Source organism: Melozone crissalis, unplaced genomic scaffold, assembly GCF_028551555.1.
Source record: "Melozone crissalis strain CALT ecotype California unplaced genomic scaffold, PUWL_Pcris_2 ptg000004l_1, whole genome shotgun sequence".
Classification (NCBI taxonomy): domain Eukaryota; kingdom Metazoa; phylum Chordata; class Aves; order Passeriformes; family Passerellidae; genus Melozone; species Melozone crissalis.
The window spans coordinates 30,785,714-30,809,941 of record NW_026535782.1 but is presented as its reverse complement, the minus strand read 5'-3'; the positions used below and the strand labels follow the sequence as shown (position 1 = coordinate 30,809,941).

Sequence of the window (24,228 nt, the reverse complement as noted above, 5' to 3'; positions counted from 1 at the left end):
ATGCATTTTCCTTCTGAAATTTGGCCTAGTCTTTCATCTGCTCGTGGATGCCTTTAATGTTAAGAGCCTGGGGCAGAGAAGTCTACAGCTTAATTACCTGGAATGTCAAGATTAGTCTCCTTTTGTTAAAGTTGAATCTGTCATTTTCCACGTTTCCGAGTGATTTCAGCAAGGTCTCCCAGTGGAAGACACGGGGAACAACTGCTTCCTTGTTATGTGACTGAATGCTGCAAAGAGAGGATGGCTCCTCTCCCTGTTCCCTAGGCTGAATAATTATATTTTACTTGGCTGTTCCTCATACAGGAGTTACTCAATAACATTCTCTACTTTCCGCTTTGACTCTGTTTTGTTTGGTACCCAAAAACAGAACCAATGAAACATTCAGTATAACATGCAGTCAGAGTGGTTTAGTGGTGGGGTTTGTTTTGTTCTCTGTTTCTTTCCTAATAATTCCTGATGCCTATTTGTCTCCTGAGCCCTGAATTTACTGTTTATGTTGTGAATGTCTAATCTAATTTAACATTTTTCAAGTTATCTGTAAGTGAGAATAACCAGCTCAGAGGTCAATGCCTATGTAAATTTAGAAACATGTTCACCTTTCATTTCACTTATGTACACTATACTTATGTACATTGAATTTAATCTCCTGTTCCACCTCCCAGTCACTCCCAATAAAGGAGTCATGCATGTTTTAACAGTTGATCTGTATCTTTTCTCTTCTGAGTAGCATCTGTGGACATCTCCTCCCCAAACACATTGAAAAGTCCAGGTTCCTGCACAGGTTCCTGTGACACTGTTCTGGTTGTTCCATCTACTGTGAAAGCTGACTATCGGGTCCACCGTTATTTCCTGCCTTTTCACCAGTGGACATTCTCTTTTATTCTAAGAGGAGATTACTTTCTTGAGTAGGCTTTGGGGAGTGCCTTTGAAATGCAGTATGCTGTCAATCAAATTTCTGTCCTGGACATGTTTTTATAACTTAAAAAAGCTGTATTAGATTTGAGATGTGCAACTATTCTACAAATGCCCTGGTGACTCTTCCAAATGGTATCATATTTACTTACTTACTCCTTAATTGTTCTAGACTTACAAGCAACACTTTATTCTGTTTAAATATCATGTTTACTCCTCTATAGTTCTGTGTTTGTTTAAGAATCTTCTTGAGGATGATGTTTATGTTACCCTGTGGTACTAGGGCAGTTTTAAATGAGAAGTTCCATTTAATCTTGACTAGTTCAGCTATTATATTTTTCAGTAACATCAATAGTTTCTTCAAAGCTCAAGGAATAAATAGCTGCCTCAGTCTGGTAGGTAACATTTTAAAATTTCTTTTATTTTTTTTCCACATTTAAACAGTGCTTCTGCTGTAAATAGACCGTTCTCCAGAGGGAGTGCTCTGATATGGCACTCTTACCATTCTTTTCCATGGTGTACATCAACAAAAATGTTTCTTCAAAGCAACTGTCTCTGAGTATGCCTCATACAACCAGATCTCTTGTCTTTGCAGATTTGTCAGGAGCCATCACGCTAAAAAGTTTTTATGCTTTTCTCCAAGTTGTTTGTAAGACTGTTTCTTGTTCACTCTGTTTTCACTTCTTCAGCAGATATTCCAAAAGTTTTAATTTTTAGTTTCTCCTAGTGGTATTATATAATGCTTTGGCTATATTCCCGTGCCCTCTTTTTTTCATCCATATTTTCTATTCTTCTTGACAAGCAACCTAAGTTTTTATTTACCAAACTGTCTGTATTAATTGTGTTGTACATTTCCAAGTTTGTCACCTCTCTCCCAGCAGGCACTACTACTTTGTTGACAGAGCACAGCAGGAGTGTTGTGTCACCAACAATACAGAAATGAGTCCCAGGTCTCGGATCTGGCAAAGGCCCAGGGTGGCACATGTACAGAACAGATGGAACCTTAGAAAGTTGTAGCTACTAAGGTTTAATCAGTTTACTACTGGCTCTGTCAATTCACTTTTTATTAGAAGACTTAGAACTTGCCCATTTTCAACAGAAATTGACAGTAGTGTTATTTCAGCTTTGATGACTTAATTTCTTTTTGATTCTACTCTGTCCAAGAGTAATACTTTTTAAAAGTAGAGCTTATGTTGCAGATGTAAGAACTAATTTTAAGTTGCCATTGACCAATATATATTTTACTTCCATGTACTAAGCAGAATAAATACATTTCTGTAGTTACAGCTATTCACCCCCATTTGTCCATTCTTATTATCATTTAATGATATTTGTAAATACATAATTATTGTGAAAATGGTAAATAAAATGGTATTGACTTCATATTTGATGAGGAAATAAGTTGCTGGATAAGGTTTTTCTTTCCAGTCCTTAATCTGATTTTTCAGGTCCCTTTTAATATTGTCAGAGGTTGTGGTTCTCATTTTCTTAGGCAATATGTACATTTTTTGAAAATTCTCTCTGAATTGGAAGTTCTTCATCCAAAGCACAGACTCACCAGGTTTGTTAAGAATAGATCCAAAAATACAGCAGATTTGAGTATTTTCCCTGAAGCAGAGCTATTTGACTGAAATCATCTTCTGAATTATTTTATATTGGCAGTATAGAAGATGGTAGTCTGGCAATGTTACAAGCACTGAAAAACTGTTGCAATCAAAGAATTTGTTGTGTAACTTTAGAAAAAGATAATGTGGATAACCTCATCTCATCTCAACATTAAATCCTCTCCGGACACAAGTGTTATATCTGACTCTGACTTTCTGGCTCGATTTTCCTCCTGTTCTTAGTAGGACTAAAATCCTATTCAGATTGTTCTGATCTTGTGAGTTGTGGTACTGTGGGCTACAACAGTGATGTGTATGGGCATGCACACTGAGGGTGATAAGTCATATATCAGTAAGCCTAGAACTCTTACAAACAAGCTAGAAAATCTGTAATGCTAAGGACAAGCATAGATAAAAGTCCTACTTTAAAAGTTAAGGTTTCTACTTTAATTACCAGACACTGAAGATTTCTAGTTACAGAAATCTAGCTCTTGTTTAGCAGAGATGGCAAAATTGAAAATAGTGCAAAACGATTTGATAGCAGTGTTTTTCTTGCAGGTGGATAGAAATGGTGCGTTCAAAGTAGTGAACATGTCTTCACTGAAAATAGTGTTAGTGTTTATGTGCTATACAGAAAGCTTGCATCCAAAAAACCTACAAGATTTGGCTGAAAAAAACAATTTGTTTAATGAAGATTTATTTTTAAGTCTTTTAGAAAACTTCCTGAGTTTCAGAATGTGGAAAAGATGTTACTATTAGCTAATACTCAAAAAACCCTGCCAAAAACCACCATATGCAAGGCCTTTATATCAGAGCATTTAGGTTTGCTGATACTATGGCCATGTGCCTCTTGGAATTCAGTTGTTTGTGCATCTGGCCTCCTAAAATATGTCCCAAATATGTGCCCTTCTTCATGTAATCATGTGGCAGTAGGGTTAACATAACTTATTGGTCATTAAAAAAAGTGATATTTGAGCATGGTAGTGTGTTGTGGTGTATATGTCACCTCATGGTATTCTTGGAAAATTGGAGAGCCAAAATGATGTATATGTCACTTTATGGTGGTTTTGGAAAATTGGGAGAGCGAAGGGGAAGGCTGAGAAGATTAAGTCAAAGCTAGTATAAAGCCTTGCAGTGAGAGACACATATATAGGTCCTCCATCCATTAAAAACTTCAAATTACAACTGGCTGTTTTTTGGTAGTTATTCTATAATACAGAAGTATCATTCTCAATACCTTGGAAAGGGTTTGAAATCCTTTGTTTTATGTTATCTTTGGTTCCTTTCTGCTTGTTTTATGTTATCCTTGGTTCCTTTCTGCTTGAATTTTATTTAAAATGTTGTAATGTCTGTGAATGCTAGTTGTGCTGAGCAGTGAATGAGTACACTGCAAAAAATATATCAGCTGTGAATAATTGACATTTAAGATATGGGAGTTGAGTAAATACATATTGACAAAAGCATCAAGAGACAATACGGCATTTTAAGAACTTCAAAATTACTTTTGTCATTGGCATGAGAATGGGGCTTATTGAGTTCTAGATGTGTGTTTTTCTCCTCACTGAGGACAAAATGGGTCTTGCTGGATGAGCTGAATCCTTTCCTCTCCCTGGAAAACTTGACCCAAACATGTCAGGATGATTTTTGCTGCTAACATAACATGGAAATTAGAATCAATTATAGTGAGAGATACTGATTTTTGTGCCTGTGGGCATGGAAAGAGGAAATTCTGAGTCACTTAGATACTGAATTCAGCCTTTGTGAAACTAATACTCTGAATCCTTCAACTGAAAGGTAATTATTTATAAATACTAGAATGATTTAGAATTTCTTAATGTAGAAAGGGAATGCTGATCTTAATTATTGTCACACAGAATTTGTCTAGTGTATTTCTTAATTCCATATTAAGAAATTGAAGATCATAACTATCACAGTTACCAATATCTTTTGCATCTCTCTGATTGCCAAACACTCTCTGCAGTTATCTGCTAGAAACCTGTCTTGGTATTTCTAGTGCTGGTATGAAGCTGGGAGGAGAATTTTGCCTCTCAAGCATTCTGAAGTCTGGGACCCCAGTATGAGATGACTCACTATGACAACTGTTTTGCTGTACCTAATGTTATATTATTATTGCTGCAAAGCTCAGGGCCTCATTCAAGACCTTGCACTTCACTTGGAAATAGCAATAATTTTGTTCCAACGATTAATTTGCTTTGTGTATGCAATTGTAATGCACGTTTTTTGCTCTCCCTGTGTTGGTCTTAGCGTGTACATGAACAAGAAATTAAGATGTTGAATCTTACAAAATTACTTTATACAAGATACAGCTTTGTGAGATATATTTTAGACAGTTAAACATCCACACTGAATTGGAGTCACAAACACAGAATGGATTTGCCAGGCAAAGAAATATCACTTCATTTGTAGCACTTAACCTTGTTGGACTGTAAGTTGTATTATATTCCTGCAGTAAGCACAAATTATGTGCATTAGCAGACAGACTAAAGCTTGATCCTAGTACTGAATTCCTGTGGAGCTGTTAATCCAAGACAAGGGAAGGCAAAGCTGCCCTAGTTTTCAGCTCAGAGCACTGACTTACACGCACAGCAGTATTGCCATGTCTTGAGTTGCTCTCATTCCTCTCTGTGGCAGCAATGCAGGTTTTTGTAATTTGCCAGAGGTTAGCTTGTGATGGATGCTTGGATAATCATTCAATTTAGTGTAGAAATTACCCAGTACCTTTGAAAGAATCCTTGTTGATTGGAGGTGAGGGTAGGATGAAATGTCTACATAATTAGCATTAATGGTACAGCTATGAAATTGTGTCACAGTAGGTTGGGTTCATTGTAGTAACTTCAATATGAAGGTTAGGTGGCTAGTGAAGTAATGTAAACTTGATTTATTAACATGACCCTTTAGTTATGCCTTGTGCATTCAGTTGTGAGTCATTCAAAAGCCTTTGAAAATTGAAGGAAAACCACATTTGATCTTTTTTTAATCTTTTGTGCTAAAGAAGTTGAACATTTCACCAAAACATTGCAGGCACTTTCTAAAAGGAATGTGGTCCAGAGATATCTTTACAGAAGTGTAGTTCTGTTTGCTTAAATACGATTCTTTTCTTTAAATGTGGCCTAACACATTGAAATTTTTGGAAGCAAAGACATATATCAGTGTTTAATGTTTAAATGTTTAATAGACATACCTTATAAGCTTTGCTGAAAGCAATAAATACGGGTAAGGGATAAAATTTCTTCTTAGCCTTGTGGCAGACTATGAGAAATGCAGGGATCTGAATTTGTTACCTGCATTTCTTTCAGAAGGACAGCTGAAAACCTGCTTGACACAAGCATCCCTACTAGAGTTTTGTACTTTAATCTTGTGCTGAGATTATACTGCCAAATAAGCCAACTCAAGTTGCACTTCTTGACTATTTTGCCTTTTCTGGCTTTTCATTTAGCAGTGTAATGTCATACAACATCATTTTACAATTACTCTCATTATTCAAAGTATGTGGTAATAGTATTCATGCCTATTCATACATGATCTTGGCTTTTCAAAGGTGTTTGGCATCTAGGTTTCATGTATGAAGAACTGTATGCATGCATTCAAGGGTAGTAATTAATCTTTTGTAAGTATTTTACTGTGATTCTTGCTTGATGTTCATTTTCATCCATAGAGAAAATGTAGTTGTGCTACACTAGGCATGCATAAATGTATTAAACATGGGTTTTTTTCAGCACTACATTTTTTAGATGTTTGGCCAGGAATTATTTTGCATAATAATGTGATTATAACATTGGTATTGTATTTAAAAGGAACTAAATGTGATTAAAATGCAGAAATACATTAATTGTGGTGATGTATGTTTGAGTTTGGAAGTCATAAGTAATTTTGCCAAATCAGGTTATGAGACTCTTAATATTTGAGATTTAACTACCAGATAATATTCATCTTAGGTTTTCTATTTGCAGGTGGAGTGTGATGCACTTCACAGAGATGATATGAAAGCAGTTATTAATATCCACAAAGCACTTAAGCAATAATAGTGTCGGCAGTAGAAAACTCATTAGGAAATCTGACTGTATGTCTAAAAGTGTTTGCATCAAAATTAGTTAAAAAGTATTCCAATTCAGTGTGAAGTATTAAAATATTACTAAATTTTAAAATACATTTGCACCTTTAGTCAGTTTAGTGTGCGTGCAGTGTTTTTAAAGTGGCATTAGTTGGAGGGAATTTGCTGCCCTGTGTGGGTCATAACATGAACCAGGTGCTTCAGTTACCATCTGCCAGGGCTCCCATGGCTTGGGAGACCCAGATGATTGTTGTGATCTGTGTAAGGAAAACAGGAACACAGGAATTTAATGTTTTCACAGTCACACATGATCAGGCAATCACTCAGGTAATTTTTAGCACAATGGGCCTATATTCAGAGCAGTTTGAGTATGTTAATAACTAAGTAATTAAGGCATGTGTCCACTTTGTGAAGAGGTAGCAAGTACAAATATTCAGCATTACTCACTGAGTACTGTTCTTTGTGTTCCACTTAAGAGATGTTGTGGAAAAATACATCATGATGTCAGGAAGGGCAGTATCACGAGTTTGAATGAAAGTGGCATAGGTCTGGGATGTTCTGACCTGTTCTGAATTGGTTGACTTTGCAATCTTGATTTGCTTTAATTGCTTTTTTCTGTATGTATTATTGCAGGTTGGAAAAACCACACTTTACATAGTAAATTTTTAATTAAAATCTTCGAGGTAACTTCTGAGTTTGAGTAATAATGTTGCACGGTGTTCTTGTCTGGTATAACTGGAGGCTTTAACTACACTCAAGGATTTGTTTTGATAACAATGAGATTGCTAGCTTTTAGTTACATTGTATGGATTTGTGTAGATTTTTAGTAGATTTTTAAAAAGTGGAGTCTGGTTTTCTCATTAGAGTGGTCTGTGTCATAAGATGTTGTTGTAGCAACATAGGTTTTCACTGCCAAAATCTTTGTCCTTTCCTGTCATGTGAGCAAATTCAGTATATAATGTGTGTCTGTTGGAAGAGTGCTGCTGATCCATGCATGTTCAGTGGGTTTTACCTTGCCAAAGGATCTGCACATGCACATCTGATTCAGCTGTACTGCATGTGCCCTGTCCAATACTGCTGCTTTGGAAAGTGCTTTCAAGTGAAATCATGGTCCTTTGTGCCACTAAGAAATCAGGGAGCTGAGAGTTATCAGTTACTGATGTGAGACCCCTGGGAAAGAGGGTGGCTGTAAATTGCCTATGAGCCAGGAGAAGTTGCTTGGCTAAGCAACATGTAACCTTGAGGATGCAGCTTGGGCATCCCTACTTTGAGTTGCCTGACTTCTGCTCTTGAAGGGAAATACTGATAATGACTACCAAGATTAGTCTTCCTGACAACTCACCAAGAAGAGAGATCTTTCAGTTTTTTGTGGAAGGCATTATTTGTGTTCAGTGCTTGATTACTGTCAGCATAAATTTGATTACCTTTGATAGCAAACTTTGCTTTTCTTAGAATGAAATACAGCATTATTAACATTTTTAACATCTGGGCTTAGTAAAGTTTAATTTAGTGGATAAGTGGTTTAAGCTTAAAATTTTGTTTGATGAATGGATTTCACTCCCAGTAAATAGAATTAAATGTACTTATGAAATATCTTAAAATTGAATATTTGATTTTGTGGGCCTGTGTGTGTGTGCACAACTGTTTGTCACAGGACCTGCATGAAAACTAAAGCTGAATCAAGCCCATGCAGGCATGGCATTGTGAAGGCTTCTTGTTCTTGCTTTAGAGTCACAGCTGTGCCTGGGAATCTACAGGGTTTTCAGCACAGCCTGCTCTTCTGCAGAAGAGCAGATCTTTATGATCCTTATAGACAGCATGTGTGAAGCAGAGCGTGTAAGTTATGATTTCTTCTGCTGAAGTTTGGTTGTGGTCCTTCCACTAAGATTTCATATTTTGGGGGCTTTATTTACTTTTATTCTAATTTTTTCTTGTCTTCAGATGTTGCTGCTATGTATTCAGCCTATGTGAACAGAAATTTAGTTTGTTGTTCCCCTATTTGTTTCTTTCACTATGGAGTTCATGTAGCTGTGCTCCAGAATTGTACCAGCACTAGCTGCTGTTACACTGGTCTGGAGCCTTTTTTGAAACCTTTATGCAGATGTAAGGAATAGGAAGCAGTTTCTCAAATTCCCAACTAATGTTTTGAGCAGCCTAGAGGGACCTCATGTTAAGGCATTAATTTTTTTCCCCCCACAGGTTTTCTGTTTTGGACTAGCTCTTTAAGTCAGCTGGGTTAGTGGGTGTCCCCCCCAGTCTTTTTTTTTTTTTTTTTTTTTTTTGTGAGGAAACAAGTGATCCTGAAAGTATAATGATAAACTCTTTCTTTGGCAAGAAGAGTCATTGAGCATACAAATTGATTAAAAAAGAGGGTCTTTCTGAGGTATCTACTTGTACAAATAGATTACACAGCCTGATTGATACTAAAAGCTTCTGTAGGGTATGGAAATACTCCTGATTCTTGCACTCTCCTGTGCTTCTGCTCTAGAGAGAGAACTTTAATTAATACTGCTTTCAGGGCAGGAACAAATCTGAAGCCCAGGTAACAATGTGAGTACCTGCTGGCTGTGTACAGAGAGGGAGGAGGTGCTTTCCTGCAGGAACTAGCATGGCCCATGGCCCAAGAGGATCCCTGCTGCAAGGTGGAGAGGGGAGACAGCTTGCTTGGTGCTGCTGAAAGATGAGCTGAAATGTGTACTCTGCACAAATACACATAGCAGTAGTTGTCAGACACTTTGTAACATGTACCATACATTCATATTATGAACAGTTAGAGAACACCATAGCAGTAGTTACTCAGATGTGCTGGTGCATTTGGAAGGTGCATATTCCAGTTCCATGGTGGTGGGAGGATGGCTGGGGCAGGATAGCCTGCTGCTCCATCTCTACATCCTTGCAGTCTAGTGTAATTACTGTGATGGCTCAGGAGGGAGGAGGAATCTAATTCATAGTTGTTTGGTGGAGACAGTCTGACTGTGTTTATAGTGTTAAACAGTGTAAGACCTGGGTGTGAGCTCAACTGCTGCACTGCTGATAGGGCCTGTGGCTTAATTATTAGCAACATTTTTTGGCATGGTTTTGGTTCGTGCTACCTAATGCTCTCTTATGTCATACCTGAGGGCTGTTTGAGGAATCCTGTATCAGGAACCAGTCCTCTTAAATGGTATGAACATCTCAGCACCAGTTTGGGCTGCCTTTTGTGTAGTGCTACAAGGACATTACTAATCTTCGCTAGCTCAGAAACAACTGCATACCTTTAATCATCATACTGGGATATGCAACGGAGAGCTAGGTTTCCTGCTCTGGAAACACTGCTTTGAGTTGTACCTCAGCCCTTGTGTGATTTCAAATACTTTTGTCTGAGGGGAGCCTACAGATTCTTATTTCTTAGGGATACCACATTGTCTTTCTGGTCATTTTTCCTGCTCTGCTTTTTCTGTGAGTCACCTGAGATCTAGTCAGATTTTTTTCAGCCTAATTTAATAAACTCATTCACAGCTTTTGTTCTGTGTGCCTAACTGCTTGTCCTCAGCTCTTTTTCCAACTCCTCAGTGGCAAATACTGCTTGAATGTAGAAATAGAGAATAATGAATATATGAAAAGCTCTGTTAATTTGTTTAAATGTGTGTTTCTGGTTTCCTTATTTCTGGGAGCTCTTTTCTTGTGGAAGATACTTGACTTACCTGGGAGTTACTTGTGTTATCTGCAGGTATCTCTTTAATTATTTTCTCTCACTTTATGTCCTTAATACATTTCTTCGTAGGTACAAATTGAGGATACTTACCTGTTAGAACTCTGATTCCCTAGGTGATCTTGCAGTGTTTCTCTGTGGCCCCCTGGCTCTGTGTAAACAGGCAGATAAGTCATAACTCCCTTGGCTTTGCAGGGGTAATATCTATCACTTGAACCCAGGCATTATAGCACATCTGTTAGTTCTTGTTTGAAGATCTATTATAACATACTAAATAAGGAGAGAGTAAGATGAGGCTGTAAAAAATAAAGTTAAGGTGCAGAAAGTTGTGTTGCATTTCTATGAAAAACATCTCTAGATGTTTCCAAAGGGGTGACACAACTGAGAGGAACTATCAACTCCCTCATGGGCAGAGAGGCCCTGTAGATAGACCATGACAAATTAGAGAATTGGGAAATTTCAACACTTTGAAATTTAACAAGGGCGGATGCCAAATCCTGCATCTGGAATGGGGCAGTCCTGGTTGTGTGCATAGACTGGGGAGCAGGAAAGAGACCTGTGCAAGCTGATCATGAGCCAGCAGTGCCCGGGCAGCCAGGAGGGCCAGCCCTGTCCTGGGGGCGTCAGGGACAGCATCACCAGCTGGGCAAGGGAGGGGACTGTCCTGCTCTGCTCTGCACTGGGGTGGCCTCTCCTCAAGTCCTGTGTGGAGCTTTGGGTGCCACTATGTGTAAGCGACATTATTTAAAAGCTATTAGAGAACATCAAGAGGAGAGCCTCAAGGATGATGAAGGATATGGAGTGGGAGCTATATGAGGAGCAGCTGAGGTAACTTGACCTGTCCAGCCTAGGGAAGAGGAGACTGAAGGGAGACCTCATTGTAGTCTTCATCCTCACAAGGGGAGGAGGAGGGGCAGGTACCAATCTCTTTGCTCTTGTGATCCAAGGAAATGGCATAAAGCTGAGTCAGGAGAGGTTTAGGTTGGATATCAGGAAAAAGCTCTTCACCCAGAGGATGATTGGGCACTGGAACAGGCTCCCCAGGGCAGTGATCAGAACCTCAAGCCTGACAGAGCTCGAGAAGTGTTTGCACAGCACTCTCAGTCACACAGTGTGATCTTTGGGATGTTCTGTTCAGGACAGGAATTGGACTCGATGATCCTGATGGGTCCTTTCCAATGCACCATATGCTTTATTTCAGTGATTCAGGAATGGAAGGTAAATGGTATCTCTTGACTCCTGAGGGAGAATTGCTATTGGGAAATTTTGCTGGGAGGAGAAGAAAGATATTTCATCTGTCTTTTTGCTGTTTTTCACATCTGCAGTCATTCCTGGTTTGTAGTAGAGTCAGATTGCCTTTCAGTCGTTTAGCATTTAGATGTTATCCCACATAGGAGCTGATTTAGATGTTATCCCACATAGGAGCTGAATGAAACCTTGTCTGTATTGCAGAAAGTATGGAACTGCCATTTCCAAACAAATCTCAATGCAGAGTTGTACTGAATGTGAGAAGTAGCTGTAGTTAATCAAGATATGATTTAAGGTACAGGAGTTAACTTGATTTGCTGGATGGAAATAGAATCTACCTTGGTGTGTAAAAAGGCAAGAAACCCCAGCAGTAGGCCTCTTTCTTCCATGTAGTGAAGTTGTATTTGCTCACATCTTGAAGAATGTACAAGAAACTTTTTAGGAAGCCTGCATTGGAATTATATATGAAAATAAAATTGTTTTGATAGCCTCATTTCAGTCAAAACTTAACCTTGCGTGTTGCAGGAATATCATTATATAGTAATAATTTGCACTAGTGTATAGTTCTATTTCAAAATAGTGTGCATATTCTTCATGTCAGCATATATACTAGTGAGCCCTAACATCCTGATTTGATCCAGGGGATTTGCTTTAATTGTTTGCAGAACTTCTAAGTAGTATTTCAAGGGATTCCAGTGACTCTTTTACATAGTCCAGCTGATTCCAGAGTCTGTACTTGTTTAAAACCAGTGTTTGTTAGGGCATTTTAACTAGCAAATTTGTAATAGCAGGGTTGGTTTAACATCTGGAAAACTTTGTCAGACACTTGTAAACACAGACAATTCTATTTATTTAAAGCCCGATGACCAGCTTGTTTATGCAGTCTCTCTGTTGGCCAGATGAAATACCAAGATGAGCCAGGAGCAAAGAGGAGAGTTAGCCAAGTTCCTTCATCCTAGTTTGACAGAGATTTAATTGGCAGTAAATGGTTTCATTAACTGAAATGATCTCAGCTGCCTTTTCTGTCCTTACATATTCTCTGGTGCAGCAGGTGCATGTCTGTGAGTTAGTCTGTGCAGTGAATCAGATGAAGGAGCTCATGTGGAATGAGAGAAATGTTTTCTTTTCCTTGCATTTTTCATAGATCACACCCTGTCCTGCATTAATACCATCCACACAATCACTTTTGTAGACAAAACAAAAAGGGAACATGACCACTTTTTTGGAGCTATGCTGATGTATGTCACTCTGCAGTAGTTTGTAGAGTGTTCACTAATAATTTGGTTTATTAGTGAAGTATATGCTGTTAAAGGGTAAATGCAAGCTGCCTGAGATCATGTGCAAAAAGTAAAAGTAATTTTAAGGCTGTGTTTGGAATACTGCATTGAAGTGAAAGCTTGATTTCAGCCTTGGACAAAGAACTGATGTAGGTAAATGTCTTTGGCAGCAGTATTTTTTCACCAGTATGAAAGAAACCATTAGCATTGTTACAGATTAATTCTTTACTTACTGTTTTTCCATTCAGGATTGCCACAGACTATAAAAAGAATTCCTCTTTTAGAGGGAGACATTCAAATGAGCAGATCTCTTCATTGCTCATGACTGATCATTCACTTTTATAGTAAAGATGAGATATTTTAAATGTGGGTTAAAAATCAAAGTTAAAAAAATATTAAGGAATATAAGCCAGATTTGTAAATAAATACTTTTGTACAAGAACAGTAATCTGCTTTTAGGTTAACTCTTTGTCAGAACAGGCATGTCCCTCCTTTTCTCCTTCCCTTCCTTGATTTTCTGCCAACCTTCAGTTCTCCAAAAGTGGAGGAGACAAGATCTTAAATTATAGATGCTTGCCTCATTTTAAGATCTCTGAGTAGTTTGAAATCTTAGATTATTTTTTGATTTATAGGCACATTAGGCTATTTACAGTGTGACTACTTATACTCATGTTGCCAGAGTCTTTTGGATGCACACAAAATAAATTTCGTAAGATGAGAACAGAGGTAAATAATACATTTTCCTAGTGTTTTCATCATCACTTTAAAGAATGATTGGTTTGCATTTACATTAGAGATTTCAAAGTAATAAAAATCATAATTTATCAAATTTGCAATATTAATTTGATCTTCAGAGGATTTTTTGTGTGCATCAGGTGTGCCTTTTTAACTTTTTGTTCATAGTTTCAACTACAGAAATAAAAACCACTACTACTTACTGTAGAAACATCTGTTACAAAGGACTTGTTAATTGAGTCAAGGTTTGTTTGTTTGTTTGTTTTAACAACTGTCATTTGTAGCAAATGAGAGTATTTGCTATGCTTTGTCTCAGCATTTGTTTGCTTTCCCAGCTTTTTCTGAAGAGCTGGCTTTTCTGAATAGTAGTGCCAAACTTTTAAAAGAGTGCAGTTGAATTAAATGTACAAGTCTATGTAATAGCTTTACAGTGTTTTTTGCATTTAGTATATGAAAATATTTTAGCAAATATGGGGGTATGCAGTGCATTCATTGTATCCTTTTAGTGTCTAGAGTACAAAACAAGCATCTCTTACCTTAAGATTTCTTTGTACAAGATTTCTTTGTGTGCTTCACCAGACTGCAGTCTCAGGTGCAGTTTCTCCCTTTCTCATGAATTCTACCTTTCACTGCAAACCAAGGCTTATGTTCACCAGGAAGCATTTCCCTGAAGAAACGAAGCTGTTAAAAAAATAAGAACTGAGGAAGATTAGAGCCCAGAGTTCCTACTTTATTGTATCTGCAGGCAGTTAGGCAAAATTTAGACCCAGTGTAACTCTCTATCCAAGCCTCAAAAGGCAATTGAACCACTTGCCCATGGCTAATGGGGCAGCTGAGATGTTTCTGAGACCATCACCACCAGGAACTGTGTCTGATGTCACTGATGTGCTGTTTCAGTCTCAGATACAGGGAACATGGATCTTAATGTATTAGATGAAACAATTGAAATCTGTTTGGATACCTCAGAGTCAAATCACTTCATCAGTCATTGCTGACTGTCTTAAGGCTAAAAATCTTTAGGGATCTTGGGAAAGATCCCTAAAAATCTTGAAGGGATCTTGGGAAGTCTCCAGTCCAAGTCTTGCAGACAGAGCAGGATATGTGTAGCAAATTGCTCAGGACTGGAGCCAGTTGGGTTTTTTTTTCACAACAGATAGAAATATATCTCCATCATCTTTACCCCATCAGGAATTTGTACACATTTGCAAGATACCTCTTGAGCATCCTATTCTCCTGGCTGAACATTCCAGCACTTTCAGCTTCTTCTTATGTGTCAGATGCTCCAGACCTTTAATCATATGTTCAACCTTGCTGGAGCTCTCCAGTATATTGTTCTCATACTGAGAAGTCCAGAACTGGACCCAGCATGCCAGCTGTGGTCTCACCAGGGCTGAGCAGAGGAGAATTAGAGAATATGCTTAGTTGGAGAGGACCCACAAGTCCAGCTTCTGTCCCTGAACAGGACACCCCAAGAGTCACACTATGTGCCTGAGAGTATTGTCCAAATGTTTCTTGAGGTCTATCAGGTTTGGTGCTGTGATCACTTTCCTGCAGAGCCTTTTCAAGTGCCCAACCACCCTGAGATGTGAGGAATGTTTTCCTAATATCCAAACTAAGTCTGCTGACACAACTTCAGGCATTCCCTCAGGTCCTGTCACTGGTCACAACAGAGGAGAGATCAGTGCCTGACTGTCCTCATCCCTTCATGAGGAGGTTGTGACTGCAGCTGAGGATGTTGTAGCTGCAACTTCCCCTCAGTCTCGTCCAGGCTGAACAAGCCAAGTGACCTCAGCAACTCCTTGTGTGAGTTCTCCTCTAGTCCCTTCACTGTCCTTGCAGCTCTCCTCAGGATGCTCTCCTTCAACCTGCTGGCAGTGCATCCTGAGGATGCCATGGGCCTTTGCTGCAAGGGCACAGAGATGGCTTATGTTTGACTTGTTGTCACCAGGACACCAGCATTCTTTTCTGTACAGCAGCTTTCCACAGCAAGTTCTCCTGCTTGGGATTATTCATCCCCAGACTCTGGTGCAAGACTTGGCATTTTGCTTTTTTTTGGACTTCATGGGATCTCTGTAAGCCCATTTTCCAACCTGTGTGTGTGTCCCTCTAGATGGCAACACAGCCACCTGATATATTGTTAACCTCTCATCCAAGTTGTTTGTAGTGTGCCAACTTGCTGGGGCTGTACTTTGTGTCATAATTCAGGTCACTACTGAAGTCATTAAACAGTACTGGCCCCTGTATCAGTCCCTGCAAAGTGGCTGGCATCCAGCTGGACTTTCTGCTGCTGCTCGTGACCCTTTGGACCCAGTAGTCACTGCATCTCATGGTCTGCTTATCTGGCCTCTATTTCCATAGACATATGTTGTGTGGGGAGGTGTTGAAAGCTTTGCTATCATCTAGATAAGCATCATCTGCTTTGCCTTCATTCACCAAGTCCTCTCGTCATAGAAGGCTGTCAGGTCAGGCATGGTCTCCCCTTTAGATAGCCATGCTGATTTCACCTTCCTGTCCTTGAGGATTTGTTCCATTTTCTACTCAGGATCTGAGCTAAGGACTGTCCTGTAGTTCCCTGGATGATCCTTCTTGAAGAAAGGAATGATATTTACTTCATTTTAGTCCACAGAAACCTCCCCCTGCTTCCATGACCTTTCAAAGATAACCTACCCTTAAGTAAACTTTAAAAATAGCATTGGTAACATTTAAAATTGTTTCTCTGCCCTTTTAGAGGTAAAATTAGGTTTCTGTTTCATAGCTGTGAATCACTAATTTTCAGATGCCTGTCATCAATGATAAAAATAGTTATCAGTGTTAAACTGGCAATTTTGCCAAATTTGTGGGTTTCTTTAACTAGATCCCATGAATTTGTTGAATTTTGTTCTGCTTATCTTAGGGATAAGATGTAGCACATATAGCAGAAAGGGAAAATGCTTCATAAAATAAAATGTACTTTCAGATCAAGATTTTTCTATAACACAAGTATTTTTAAAATACTATTTTCTATACTAAAATAATACTCTTTGTGTCCTAATTTTTAGCTTGTTTATTTACTTACAAAGTCACTAGTGTGCTGATTAGTGAAGGCAGTGTCATGTTGTGTAGAATTTTCAGAGTGGATGGAATTTCTCTTGCATCTTGTTTTAAGAGCTAGTTTGCTTCTTTGCCCACAGTAAGTGTTGTAATTAGACAGCATTTCATACTTCGCCTTATTTTTTTTTCTCGTAAAGGCAATTGTCCTTTAACTCCTTGAATATTCTTTCCTGACTTTTTACTTGTTATTTGCTGGGAGTGTTTTGCCTATGACTAAGAAAATAATTGGTTCATGTTCTTACAACATCCTAAAAAATATTTATGGACTTACTCTGTCAAATCTGAGCCCTTGTTTACCAGTTGAAACATGTCTTAATTTTTGTACTTGGCAGCTTCAGTTTTTGTTCCCATCCGGAAGGACAGCAGTGATGCTCAGGAATTGAAACAGTTTTGCTCTGCTGCTCTTGGACAAGTTGATGAACAACTATCAAAGGGCACACTTGTTTCCATACTAGTTAGTGGTGGAGATGTACTGGTGGCAGGGTGTGAGCTGCTTCATGAGCTTGCAGGGGGATGGAATAAGTGCATCCAGTTTTATGATGTAATCAGAGGCAGACACTTAAGGCTTCTGGGGTGATGTTCACAAGCAAGAACATGGTGACAATAGTCCTGGTATTGTCTGTACCTGACAACAAAACTGACTTGTACTTGGCATGGGACTGCAGACTTGGTTTTGGACTGATAAGGTATTTTGGCAGTATAGCTACAAGAAAAATATTAATTCATTTTTCCTTTTTGTTTCTTTTAGGACTCCTCCAGAATGGTTTCAAGCAGGTATAAAAGGTATGAGATCTTTATACACAACAATTTTGTTTATATTTCTACCAGAAATAATGCTGATTATTTGTAGTTGAAGCCGTCATACTGCTGCTGTAGATATATGGCCTGATACCAGGCAAAGGACCTGAAAGACGCAGCAAGCTTATTCAAAGCCTTCTATTATGTTACTGTTTTAAAATAAATTCCACTAATGTTTTACTAGATCTTACTAGGGCAGAATAATTTTCCAATCAAATGTCAAACTTGACTACACATTGCCTAGGAGCCGGTGTTTTCACAATTTAATTTATGAACCATTGTATTCCGAAGTTGAATAAAGGAAAATAATTTTGTTACTCTCCACAGTAATAGTGAAAGATGGTTTTGTCATACTACTGTCTCAGTTGTAGAGGTGTTTCTCATATATAGCATGTCCTGTTTGTTATTTGTCTTTGAGTCAAGTATTACCCTGGTCATTACTCCAGCTTTTTAATCAGATAAATACTTCAGGAGTTCTTGATGAAACGGACAACTGTGTGAAATTCCACTAATGTGGAATTAGTGCTGACACAACTATCACAGCTAACATGGGGTCTCAAATACAGCAACTGAAGGAAGACACTTGTGTAAGAATGTTTTTATTTGGTACATTAATGCATTCCCTTTCAAGTATCCTTTACTTGGGTAAAATATGTAGGTGTTTAACTCGTCAGTTTATGTATATGGCTGTAGAAGAAAGTGCAAAGAGCATCTACAATTATCTAGCTTTCACTGCTGTATTTTCTACCCCTCAATATTGTTCACCTGTGGAATCATAGAATGGTTTGGGCTGGAAGAGACCTTGAAGAATACTAGTCCAGTCCCCCTGTCCACAGGCAGGGACACTTTCCAGTGAACTAGATTGTTTAGAGCCACATGCAACTTGGCCTTGAACACCTGGAGGGAGGGAACACCCATAGCTTCTCTGGACAGCCTGTTCCAGAATCTCACCTCCCACACTGTAAAAAAGAATAACCTATCCTGTTATGCTTTAGCTTTCCTAGCACGATGTCTTTTATATTTATATTCCCAGGTTCTCATAAACCCAGTTGAATTATGCTTTTTATTGGGTTTTTTTAAAATCACTTTGTCATTGCAGAATGGGTGGGCTTATTGTCACAAGTTTAGTAACTATGTAATTTCGTGATTCATTTCTTATTAATCAAGCACATTTTAGTTCAGTCTTTACTTCCTCTTCAGTCCTGGTGCAGAATTTTATTGCTGTTTGTATCTGCAAATACTTAGTGGTGTGTGTCATACTTTTGTGGCTTTTCATAAACCTTATCTCTGCTTGCCTGCTGTATATACTCGCTTGCAAAAACTTGCTTGTGCGTGGGGTGGTAATAAATAGAAGTTTGCACAACCACGTTGGTAACTTATTTGAAAATAATCTAATTCTACTGATTAGCATTGCAAAAGTAGGAAATGCCAGAGCTAGAAAATGCTAAATGAGACTTGGTTATGCAGTCTTCCCTCAGTCAGCTTTTGTTATATGTGGGATGTAGAGACTTTGTCAACTTCCTCTGTCAGGGCTGGCATCACATGCAGGAGGAATCTGACTTGCTGCAAGCTGCTGTTCAATATTTTATGGATGTTCCCATCTATCTTATTTATTGCATAGTCTTGAACTTCAAGTTGAAAGTGAAGGATTATTTACCACTGTCAACACAGTGCCCAGTGCTCACAAATGCTTAGAGGGTTTTATTCTCCTTGAGTTATACAATGCCCACTGTGGTTGGAGTTAATAGTATCTATTGTTTTTCTGCTGTATTTGAAAATTTCTGCCTCCCTGAACTAATTTTTCCTGTGAGGGTACTTAAGATATGACTCCCACTGGTTTTGCTTTCTGATTTGAATGCTAAAGGAGTTGGAACTAGAATTGTCCTGGGCTTGTTTGTTTCTTCCAACATCTGCAGTAGGTGAAGGTCTTACAGAAAGCAGCCTCCTCTACAGTAATTCTTATTCAGATCACTCAAATCTCACTGAAATCCCAAATACAGTAGGAGTCCCTTGGAAAGTCAGATGGTTAGAGCATGATGCTAATAACACCAAGGCTGTGGATTCAATCCCTGAATGGGTCATTCACTTAAGAGTTGGACTCTGTGATCCTTGTGTGTCCCTTCCAACTCAAAATATTCTGTGAATCTATGAAATGGAAAATGTCATTCTGTGATTGTACCTAGAATTGGAATGTTAATGCCAAAAGGCTGAATTGAGATAATAGGCTGCTTCAAGGCTCAAATACACTCAGCTTAATTTGCTTTCAACAGTCTTGGGTGTACTCCCTTAGGTTTTTAAAGCAAACTGAGAGTGAAGCATGTTTCACATAGGGACAATCACTTTGGGATCCTTTTTGAAACTTACTTGCAACAGTAAGTGGCCAGTACTTTGTCGGAGAGAGATGGTTGGTAGACTTTATAGGCATATGATAGCAAGAAGGAAACTGTATTTTCCTGAAATGTTGGATTCTGTAATAGATTCTCTTTCCCATTGAAAGATTGAGCTATTTGCTGGAAATATTCAGGTTGCTTTCTTCCATTCTTACTACTGCTTTTTCTCTTTTGCCTTCTCACTCTTCTCCAGTTATTCTTTATCAAAGATGGCATCTTGTTTGTTTCAGCATTTTTCTTCACTTCACTGGTTTCCATTTCCTAGCGCAGTTAGGCACTCTTTCCTTTCTCTTCCCCATTTCTCTTACATCCTTATATTTAATCATCGAGGTCCTAGTCTTCTCTTTATTATTAGTCTGATTTTTGTGGGTGGTTTTTTCTTGTTGTTTTGTTTTTTTTCTTCCTGTCTCCATTATCTGTCCATTCTGACTTCTAGTCCTGGATTACTGATATCATTCTGGACTTCCAGTGCCTTTCCCTTTCCATTTAACTGTTTTCAGATTTTATGTTATGATCTTTGAGATTCTTCGACAACTTCAACAAGTCTGTGATTCTGCCTCTACACTGAGATACCCATCCTCCTGTATCTGACAAGACAAAAGAGATTAAAAAGCAGGGAATATCAGTTATCTGTGTTCTTACAGAATCATTGTTCTCTTGGTGTGTTCCAGGACTTAAGGAATTGTATAGATTTTACACTGTGAATTACAATGGCTACTTTGCTCTGTATGGATGCAACAGTCCGTGACTAAACATTTATATGACATTGCTGGGAAACCTATTTCACTGGGTGTCCATTGACTGGAAAACATGTTTACAAATGAACTTTGATGGCTTCTGTGTATTGCTGTGTGCTTAGTGACTTGGACAAACTGAGCCTGTCTCTTTGGGGCTGTAAAGTAAATAAAAGTTTGTGATGAGGATCTTCGTCTATAAGATCTATAACTATAATTGTAGTCTGTCTTCTGATTTACTTCAGAAATTTTCGCACCCCCCCAGAAATTTGTGGAGGGGTTCCTTTGTATTTTCATTATGAAGTCCATAAAATATTTTTAGGAGAAAGTGATGGTTTTGTTGTAGGCTGGAGTGGTACTGTGAGATCTATTAAAAGCACGACCAGAATCTGCAAGGTCATGCTGACATGAAGGCCACAGGACATGCAGGAGAGTATTTGGGAGCTGTGGTGGGAGCAGGTGTCCTAACTGTGAGCTTCAAGTGTTTTAAATCTCTAGGTATACTTCAGTGGTAATAGCTCGTATCAACTTCCCATTCTTCCATTTTCCTCTCAGTTTTTTTAATGTAATATGGCTTGTCTTGGCCATTTCAAACTGCTGTTATGAAACTGGGTCTGTCATTTTTTGCACTGCTTTGCGAATAGATATTTTAAATACTAAACATATTGTCATTAGTAAGAATGGTTTTCTGATTAAGGTCTGATAGTATCAGCATAGTTGATGTTTCCAATGATTTCTCAAGCATAAGAAGGACAAAGTGCATTTTCTTTATTGAAGTATTTGAGTCTAATCTACATGTAAACATGAATTATGTTTCTTTTGTAAACTAAAAGGCATGTTTGCAAGTAACAGTAATGCAAGATATTTATGCAGACATAGGAATATTTTAATAAACACAGAAAGTTTGTTCTATCATTACTTAAAGACTGTCTGCTAGTTTTTGAACCAATTTAGATTCTTTAAAAAAAAGAATTGTAAAGCAAACTTTGCAGATTGGGATTTAAAGATTTTTGCATGGTTCTTGAATCAGACAGATCAACTGGATCAGTTTACAAAAAGAGCTAGATTAAAATCTCTTCATGGTTCAGAAGTGTATTCCCCTTATAAGTTTGTTTACTAGTGTAAATGAATACAGTATGGTATGGTTTTATGGCTTCCAGTCAAAATGTCAGAGAGGATTTTTGCCCCCTCTTTTAGCAAAAAAGTACAGCACTTTAACATGGAACCCTAGAGGTAGAGACTATTTAGCAGTAATTGTAAAAGACTCCATCATACTTTAGTTTATCTTTCATGTAAGAGTCGAAAAATAAATGGGGAAGTAGAGACCATAAGAAAAGAGGGTGCTTCAGAGCACTCATTGGAGGGGTCTGAAGTTTGAGTACTGCTGAAATTGCCTTGCTCTGTGTTTTTAGAAAATTATAAAACTTAAACTATAACAGTTTACTTTCCGTCATACTAACCTTGATCTCACTAATTTAAAGAAACCACAGCTGTGAAATACCATTTCATAATGCTGTGCCCAGGCATGCCTGCTTGTCTGTGTTTAGGAGTTCCACAGTGAGGGCTGGCTTTGGAAGCATTGTCTCATCTAGCTTGTTACCTTAGGACCACTGCTTTGCAGATACGAACATTTTATTTTAGACAGGGGTCACTAAAGAAGTTTTTCTTGACTTTTGTAGCCCTTCTTGAGACACTGCTGATGTTATGAGAAGGCATAAACAAGTAGGGTTTATTTCTGCAAAATGTTTTGATGGTCTAAGTTGTGCCTGGAGTTCCTCACTCCCTCTTGGGCCCGTGCTCATGCAGCTGGGCGTGCTACTGCCTCAGGGAGCCACCGTGGCTGCAAGTTGATGGCTTCCTTTTGCTTGGCTGCTGCTTTGTGGTTTGAGTAGTTTCCCATTCACCTCAAGGCCAGAGGCAGGAAAAGTGGAGGAGCCTAGGGAATGCAGCTGTAGAAAAGGCAAGACTGCCTTGCCTTAGCTCAGCTCTGGAGTCACAAATTTGGTTTAAGCGGTCTGAAGTAACAGAAAGCCAAGGTGCCCTGTTTAGAAATAGAAATATTTAGAAATAAACAGGACTTCTTCCTTTGCTTCTTCCAGAGAAGCTGTTAGCAACTGACCGGGTTGCAGTGGCATAAATAACTAGGAGTTTCCAAATCAGATACAGTTATAAGATTCTGGCATAAAAATAAGCCTGTCATAGTTGACATACAGCTTGGACAGGGTGATTTTCACTGGATGAAATGGCAATTTGGACAGTGTTTTAGAAATACATTGAGAGAATCAAAGAAGTTTTGGAAGGAGCAAGAGATATTTCACCTTGCTTTTAAACCTGCCCCTGTATGAATAACTGATTTTATTGTAAAGAAAATAACTAGGAACATCAATGTTTCTGTTTCTCTGTAAGAAGTCAAACTGATTTTGCTATATTGTTTTTGTTTTAAGTATAACCAGGAAAACACCTTGTAAAATGTATTTATATTTGTGTATTTTTATTTATAAGCATAATCTACAGGTATGCTTCCATAAGGCAGTATGTTTGTTGGCATTGATTCCTAAGTGTTTCCCCTTAGTGAAGAGGTTCCAAGTTCAGTGATACTGTTTTTCTAGTCATCATTGTGGAAAGGACCCTGAGGGACATCAGGCACAGCATCAGCAGCCAGGCAAGGAAAGGGATTGTCCCACTCTGCTCTGCACTGGGGTGGCCTCACCTCAAGTGCTGGGGGCAGGTTTGGTGCCATGATATAAAACAGACTTCAGGCTCTTAGAGAACATCCAGAAGAGAGCAACAAGGATGGTGAAGGGACTGGAGCAGGAGGCGTTTGAGGAATGGCTGAGGTCACTTGGTGTGTTCAGCCTGGAGAAGGGGAGACTGAGGGGAGGCCTCATTGCAGTTACACCTTCCTTGTGAGGGAGAGAGGAGAGTCAGGTACAGATATCTTGACAGTTGTGATCCATGACAGGACTCAAGGGAGGGGCATAAAGCTGAGTCAGGAGAGGTTTAGGTTGGGTATCAAGAAGTTTTCCAGCCAGAGAGTGGCTGGGCACTGGAATAGGTTTCTGGTTTCTCAGGGCAGTGTCACAACACCAAGCCTGTCTTGAGTTCAAGAAGTGAACAATGCTCTCAGGCACATGTGGCTCTTGGGGGTCCAGGGCCAACAGCTGGACTTGAAGGATCCTGATGGATCCCTTCCAACTCAGCATATTCTGATTCTGTGATTCTTTCTCATTTAGCACTCATGAAGTGACATTGCATCTGAAGACCTAGGTTCCATTCTCTGTGAAAGATGTTTCTGTTGTGTCATGGATAGTACTTTTTTGCCATTGCTGTGTACTAGCCATTGGTTATAACACCCCAAATAATAAACTTTTTATCTGTTATATTCCTTGTGTTAGGTTTTGGACTCATGCTTTCTTAAATGGTTTTTAAAAATCCCATTTCCTAGAAGCCTCTATGATGTGTTCTTTGTACTTTCCTACAGTGAGAAGGAATGTGTTCAGTAAGGTCTGCTGCCCAGTGGAATAGGTGAGGAAATTCAAGTCTGAATGTCAGGGGAAAAAAACCCTGAAAATTAAAGCATTTTCTTTATTAATGAAACCCTTCCTGTCCAGGTATTCTTTCTTCTAAGCTTTGTGTAGGAGCTTCTGCCACTATCACTCACTGGAACTGAGTTTAAA

The 24,228-nt window shown here is 38.7% G+C and overlaps 1 protein-coding gene across 1 annotated transcript in view; it reads left to right on the top strand.

Moving 5' to 3' along the window:
* Positions 1-24,228, top strand: part of PAWR (pro-apoptotic WT1 regulator) — a 70,215-nt gene that overhangs the window by 37,275 nt on the left and 8,712 nt on the right. The window contains exon 3 of the mRNA XM_054277689.1: positions 17,378-17,412. Within this exon, the coding sequence (XP_054133664.1) occupies positions 17,378-17,412 (35 nt within the window). The remainder of the gene's footprint in view (positions 1-17,377; positions 17,413-24,228) is intronic.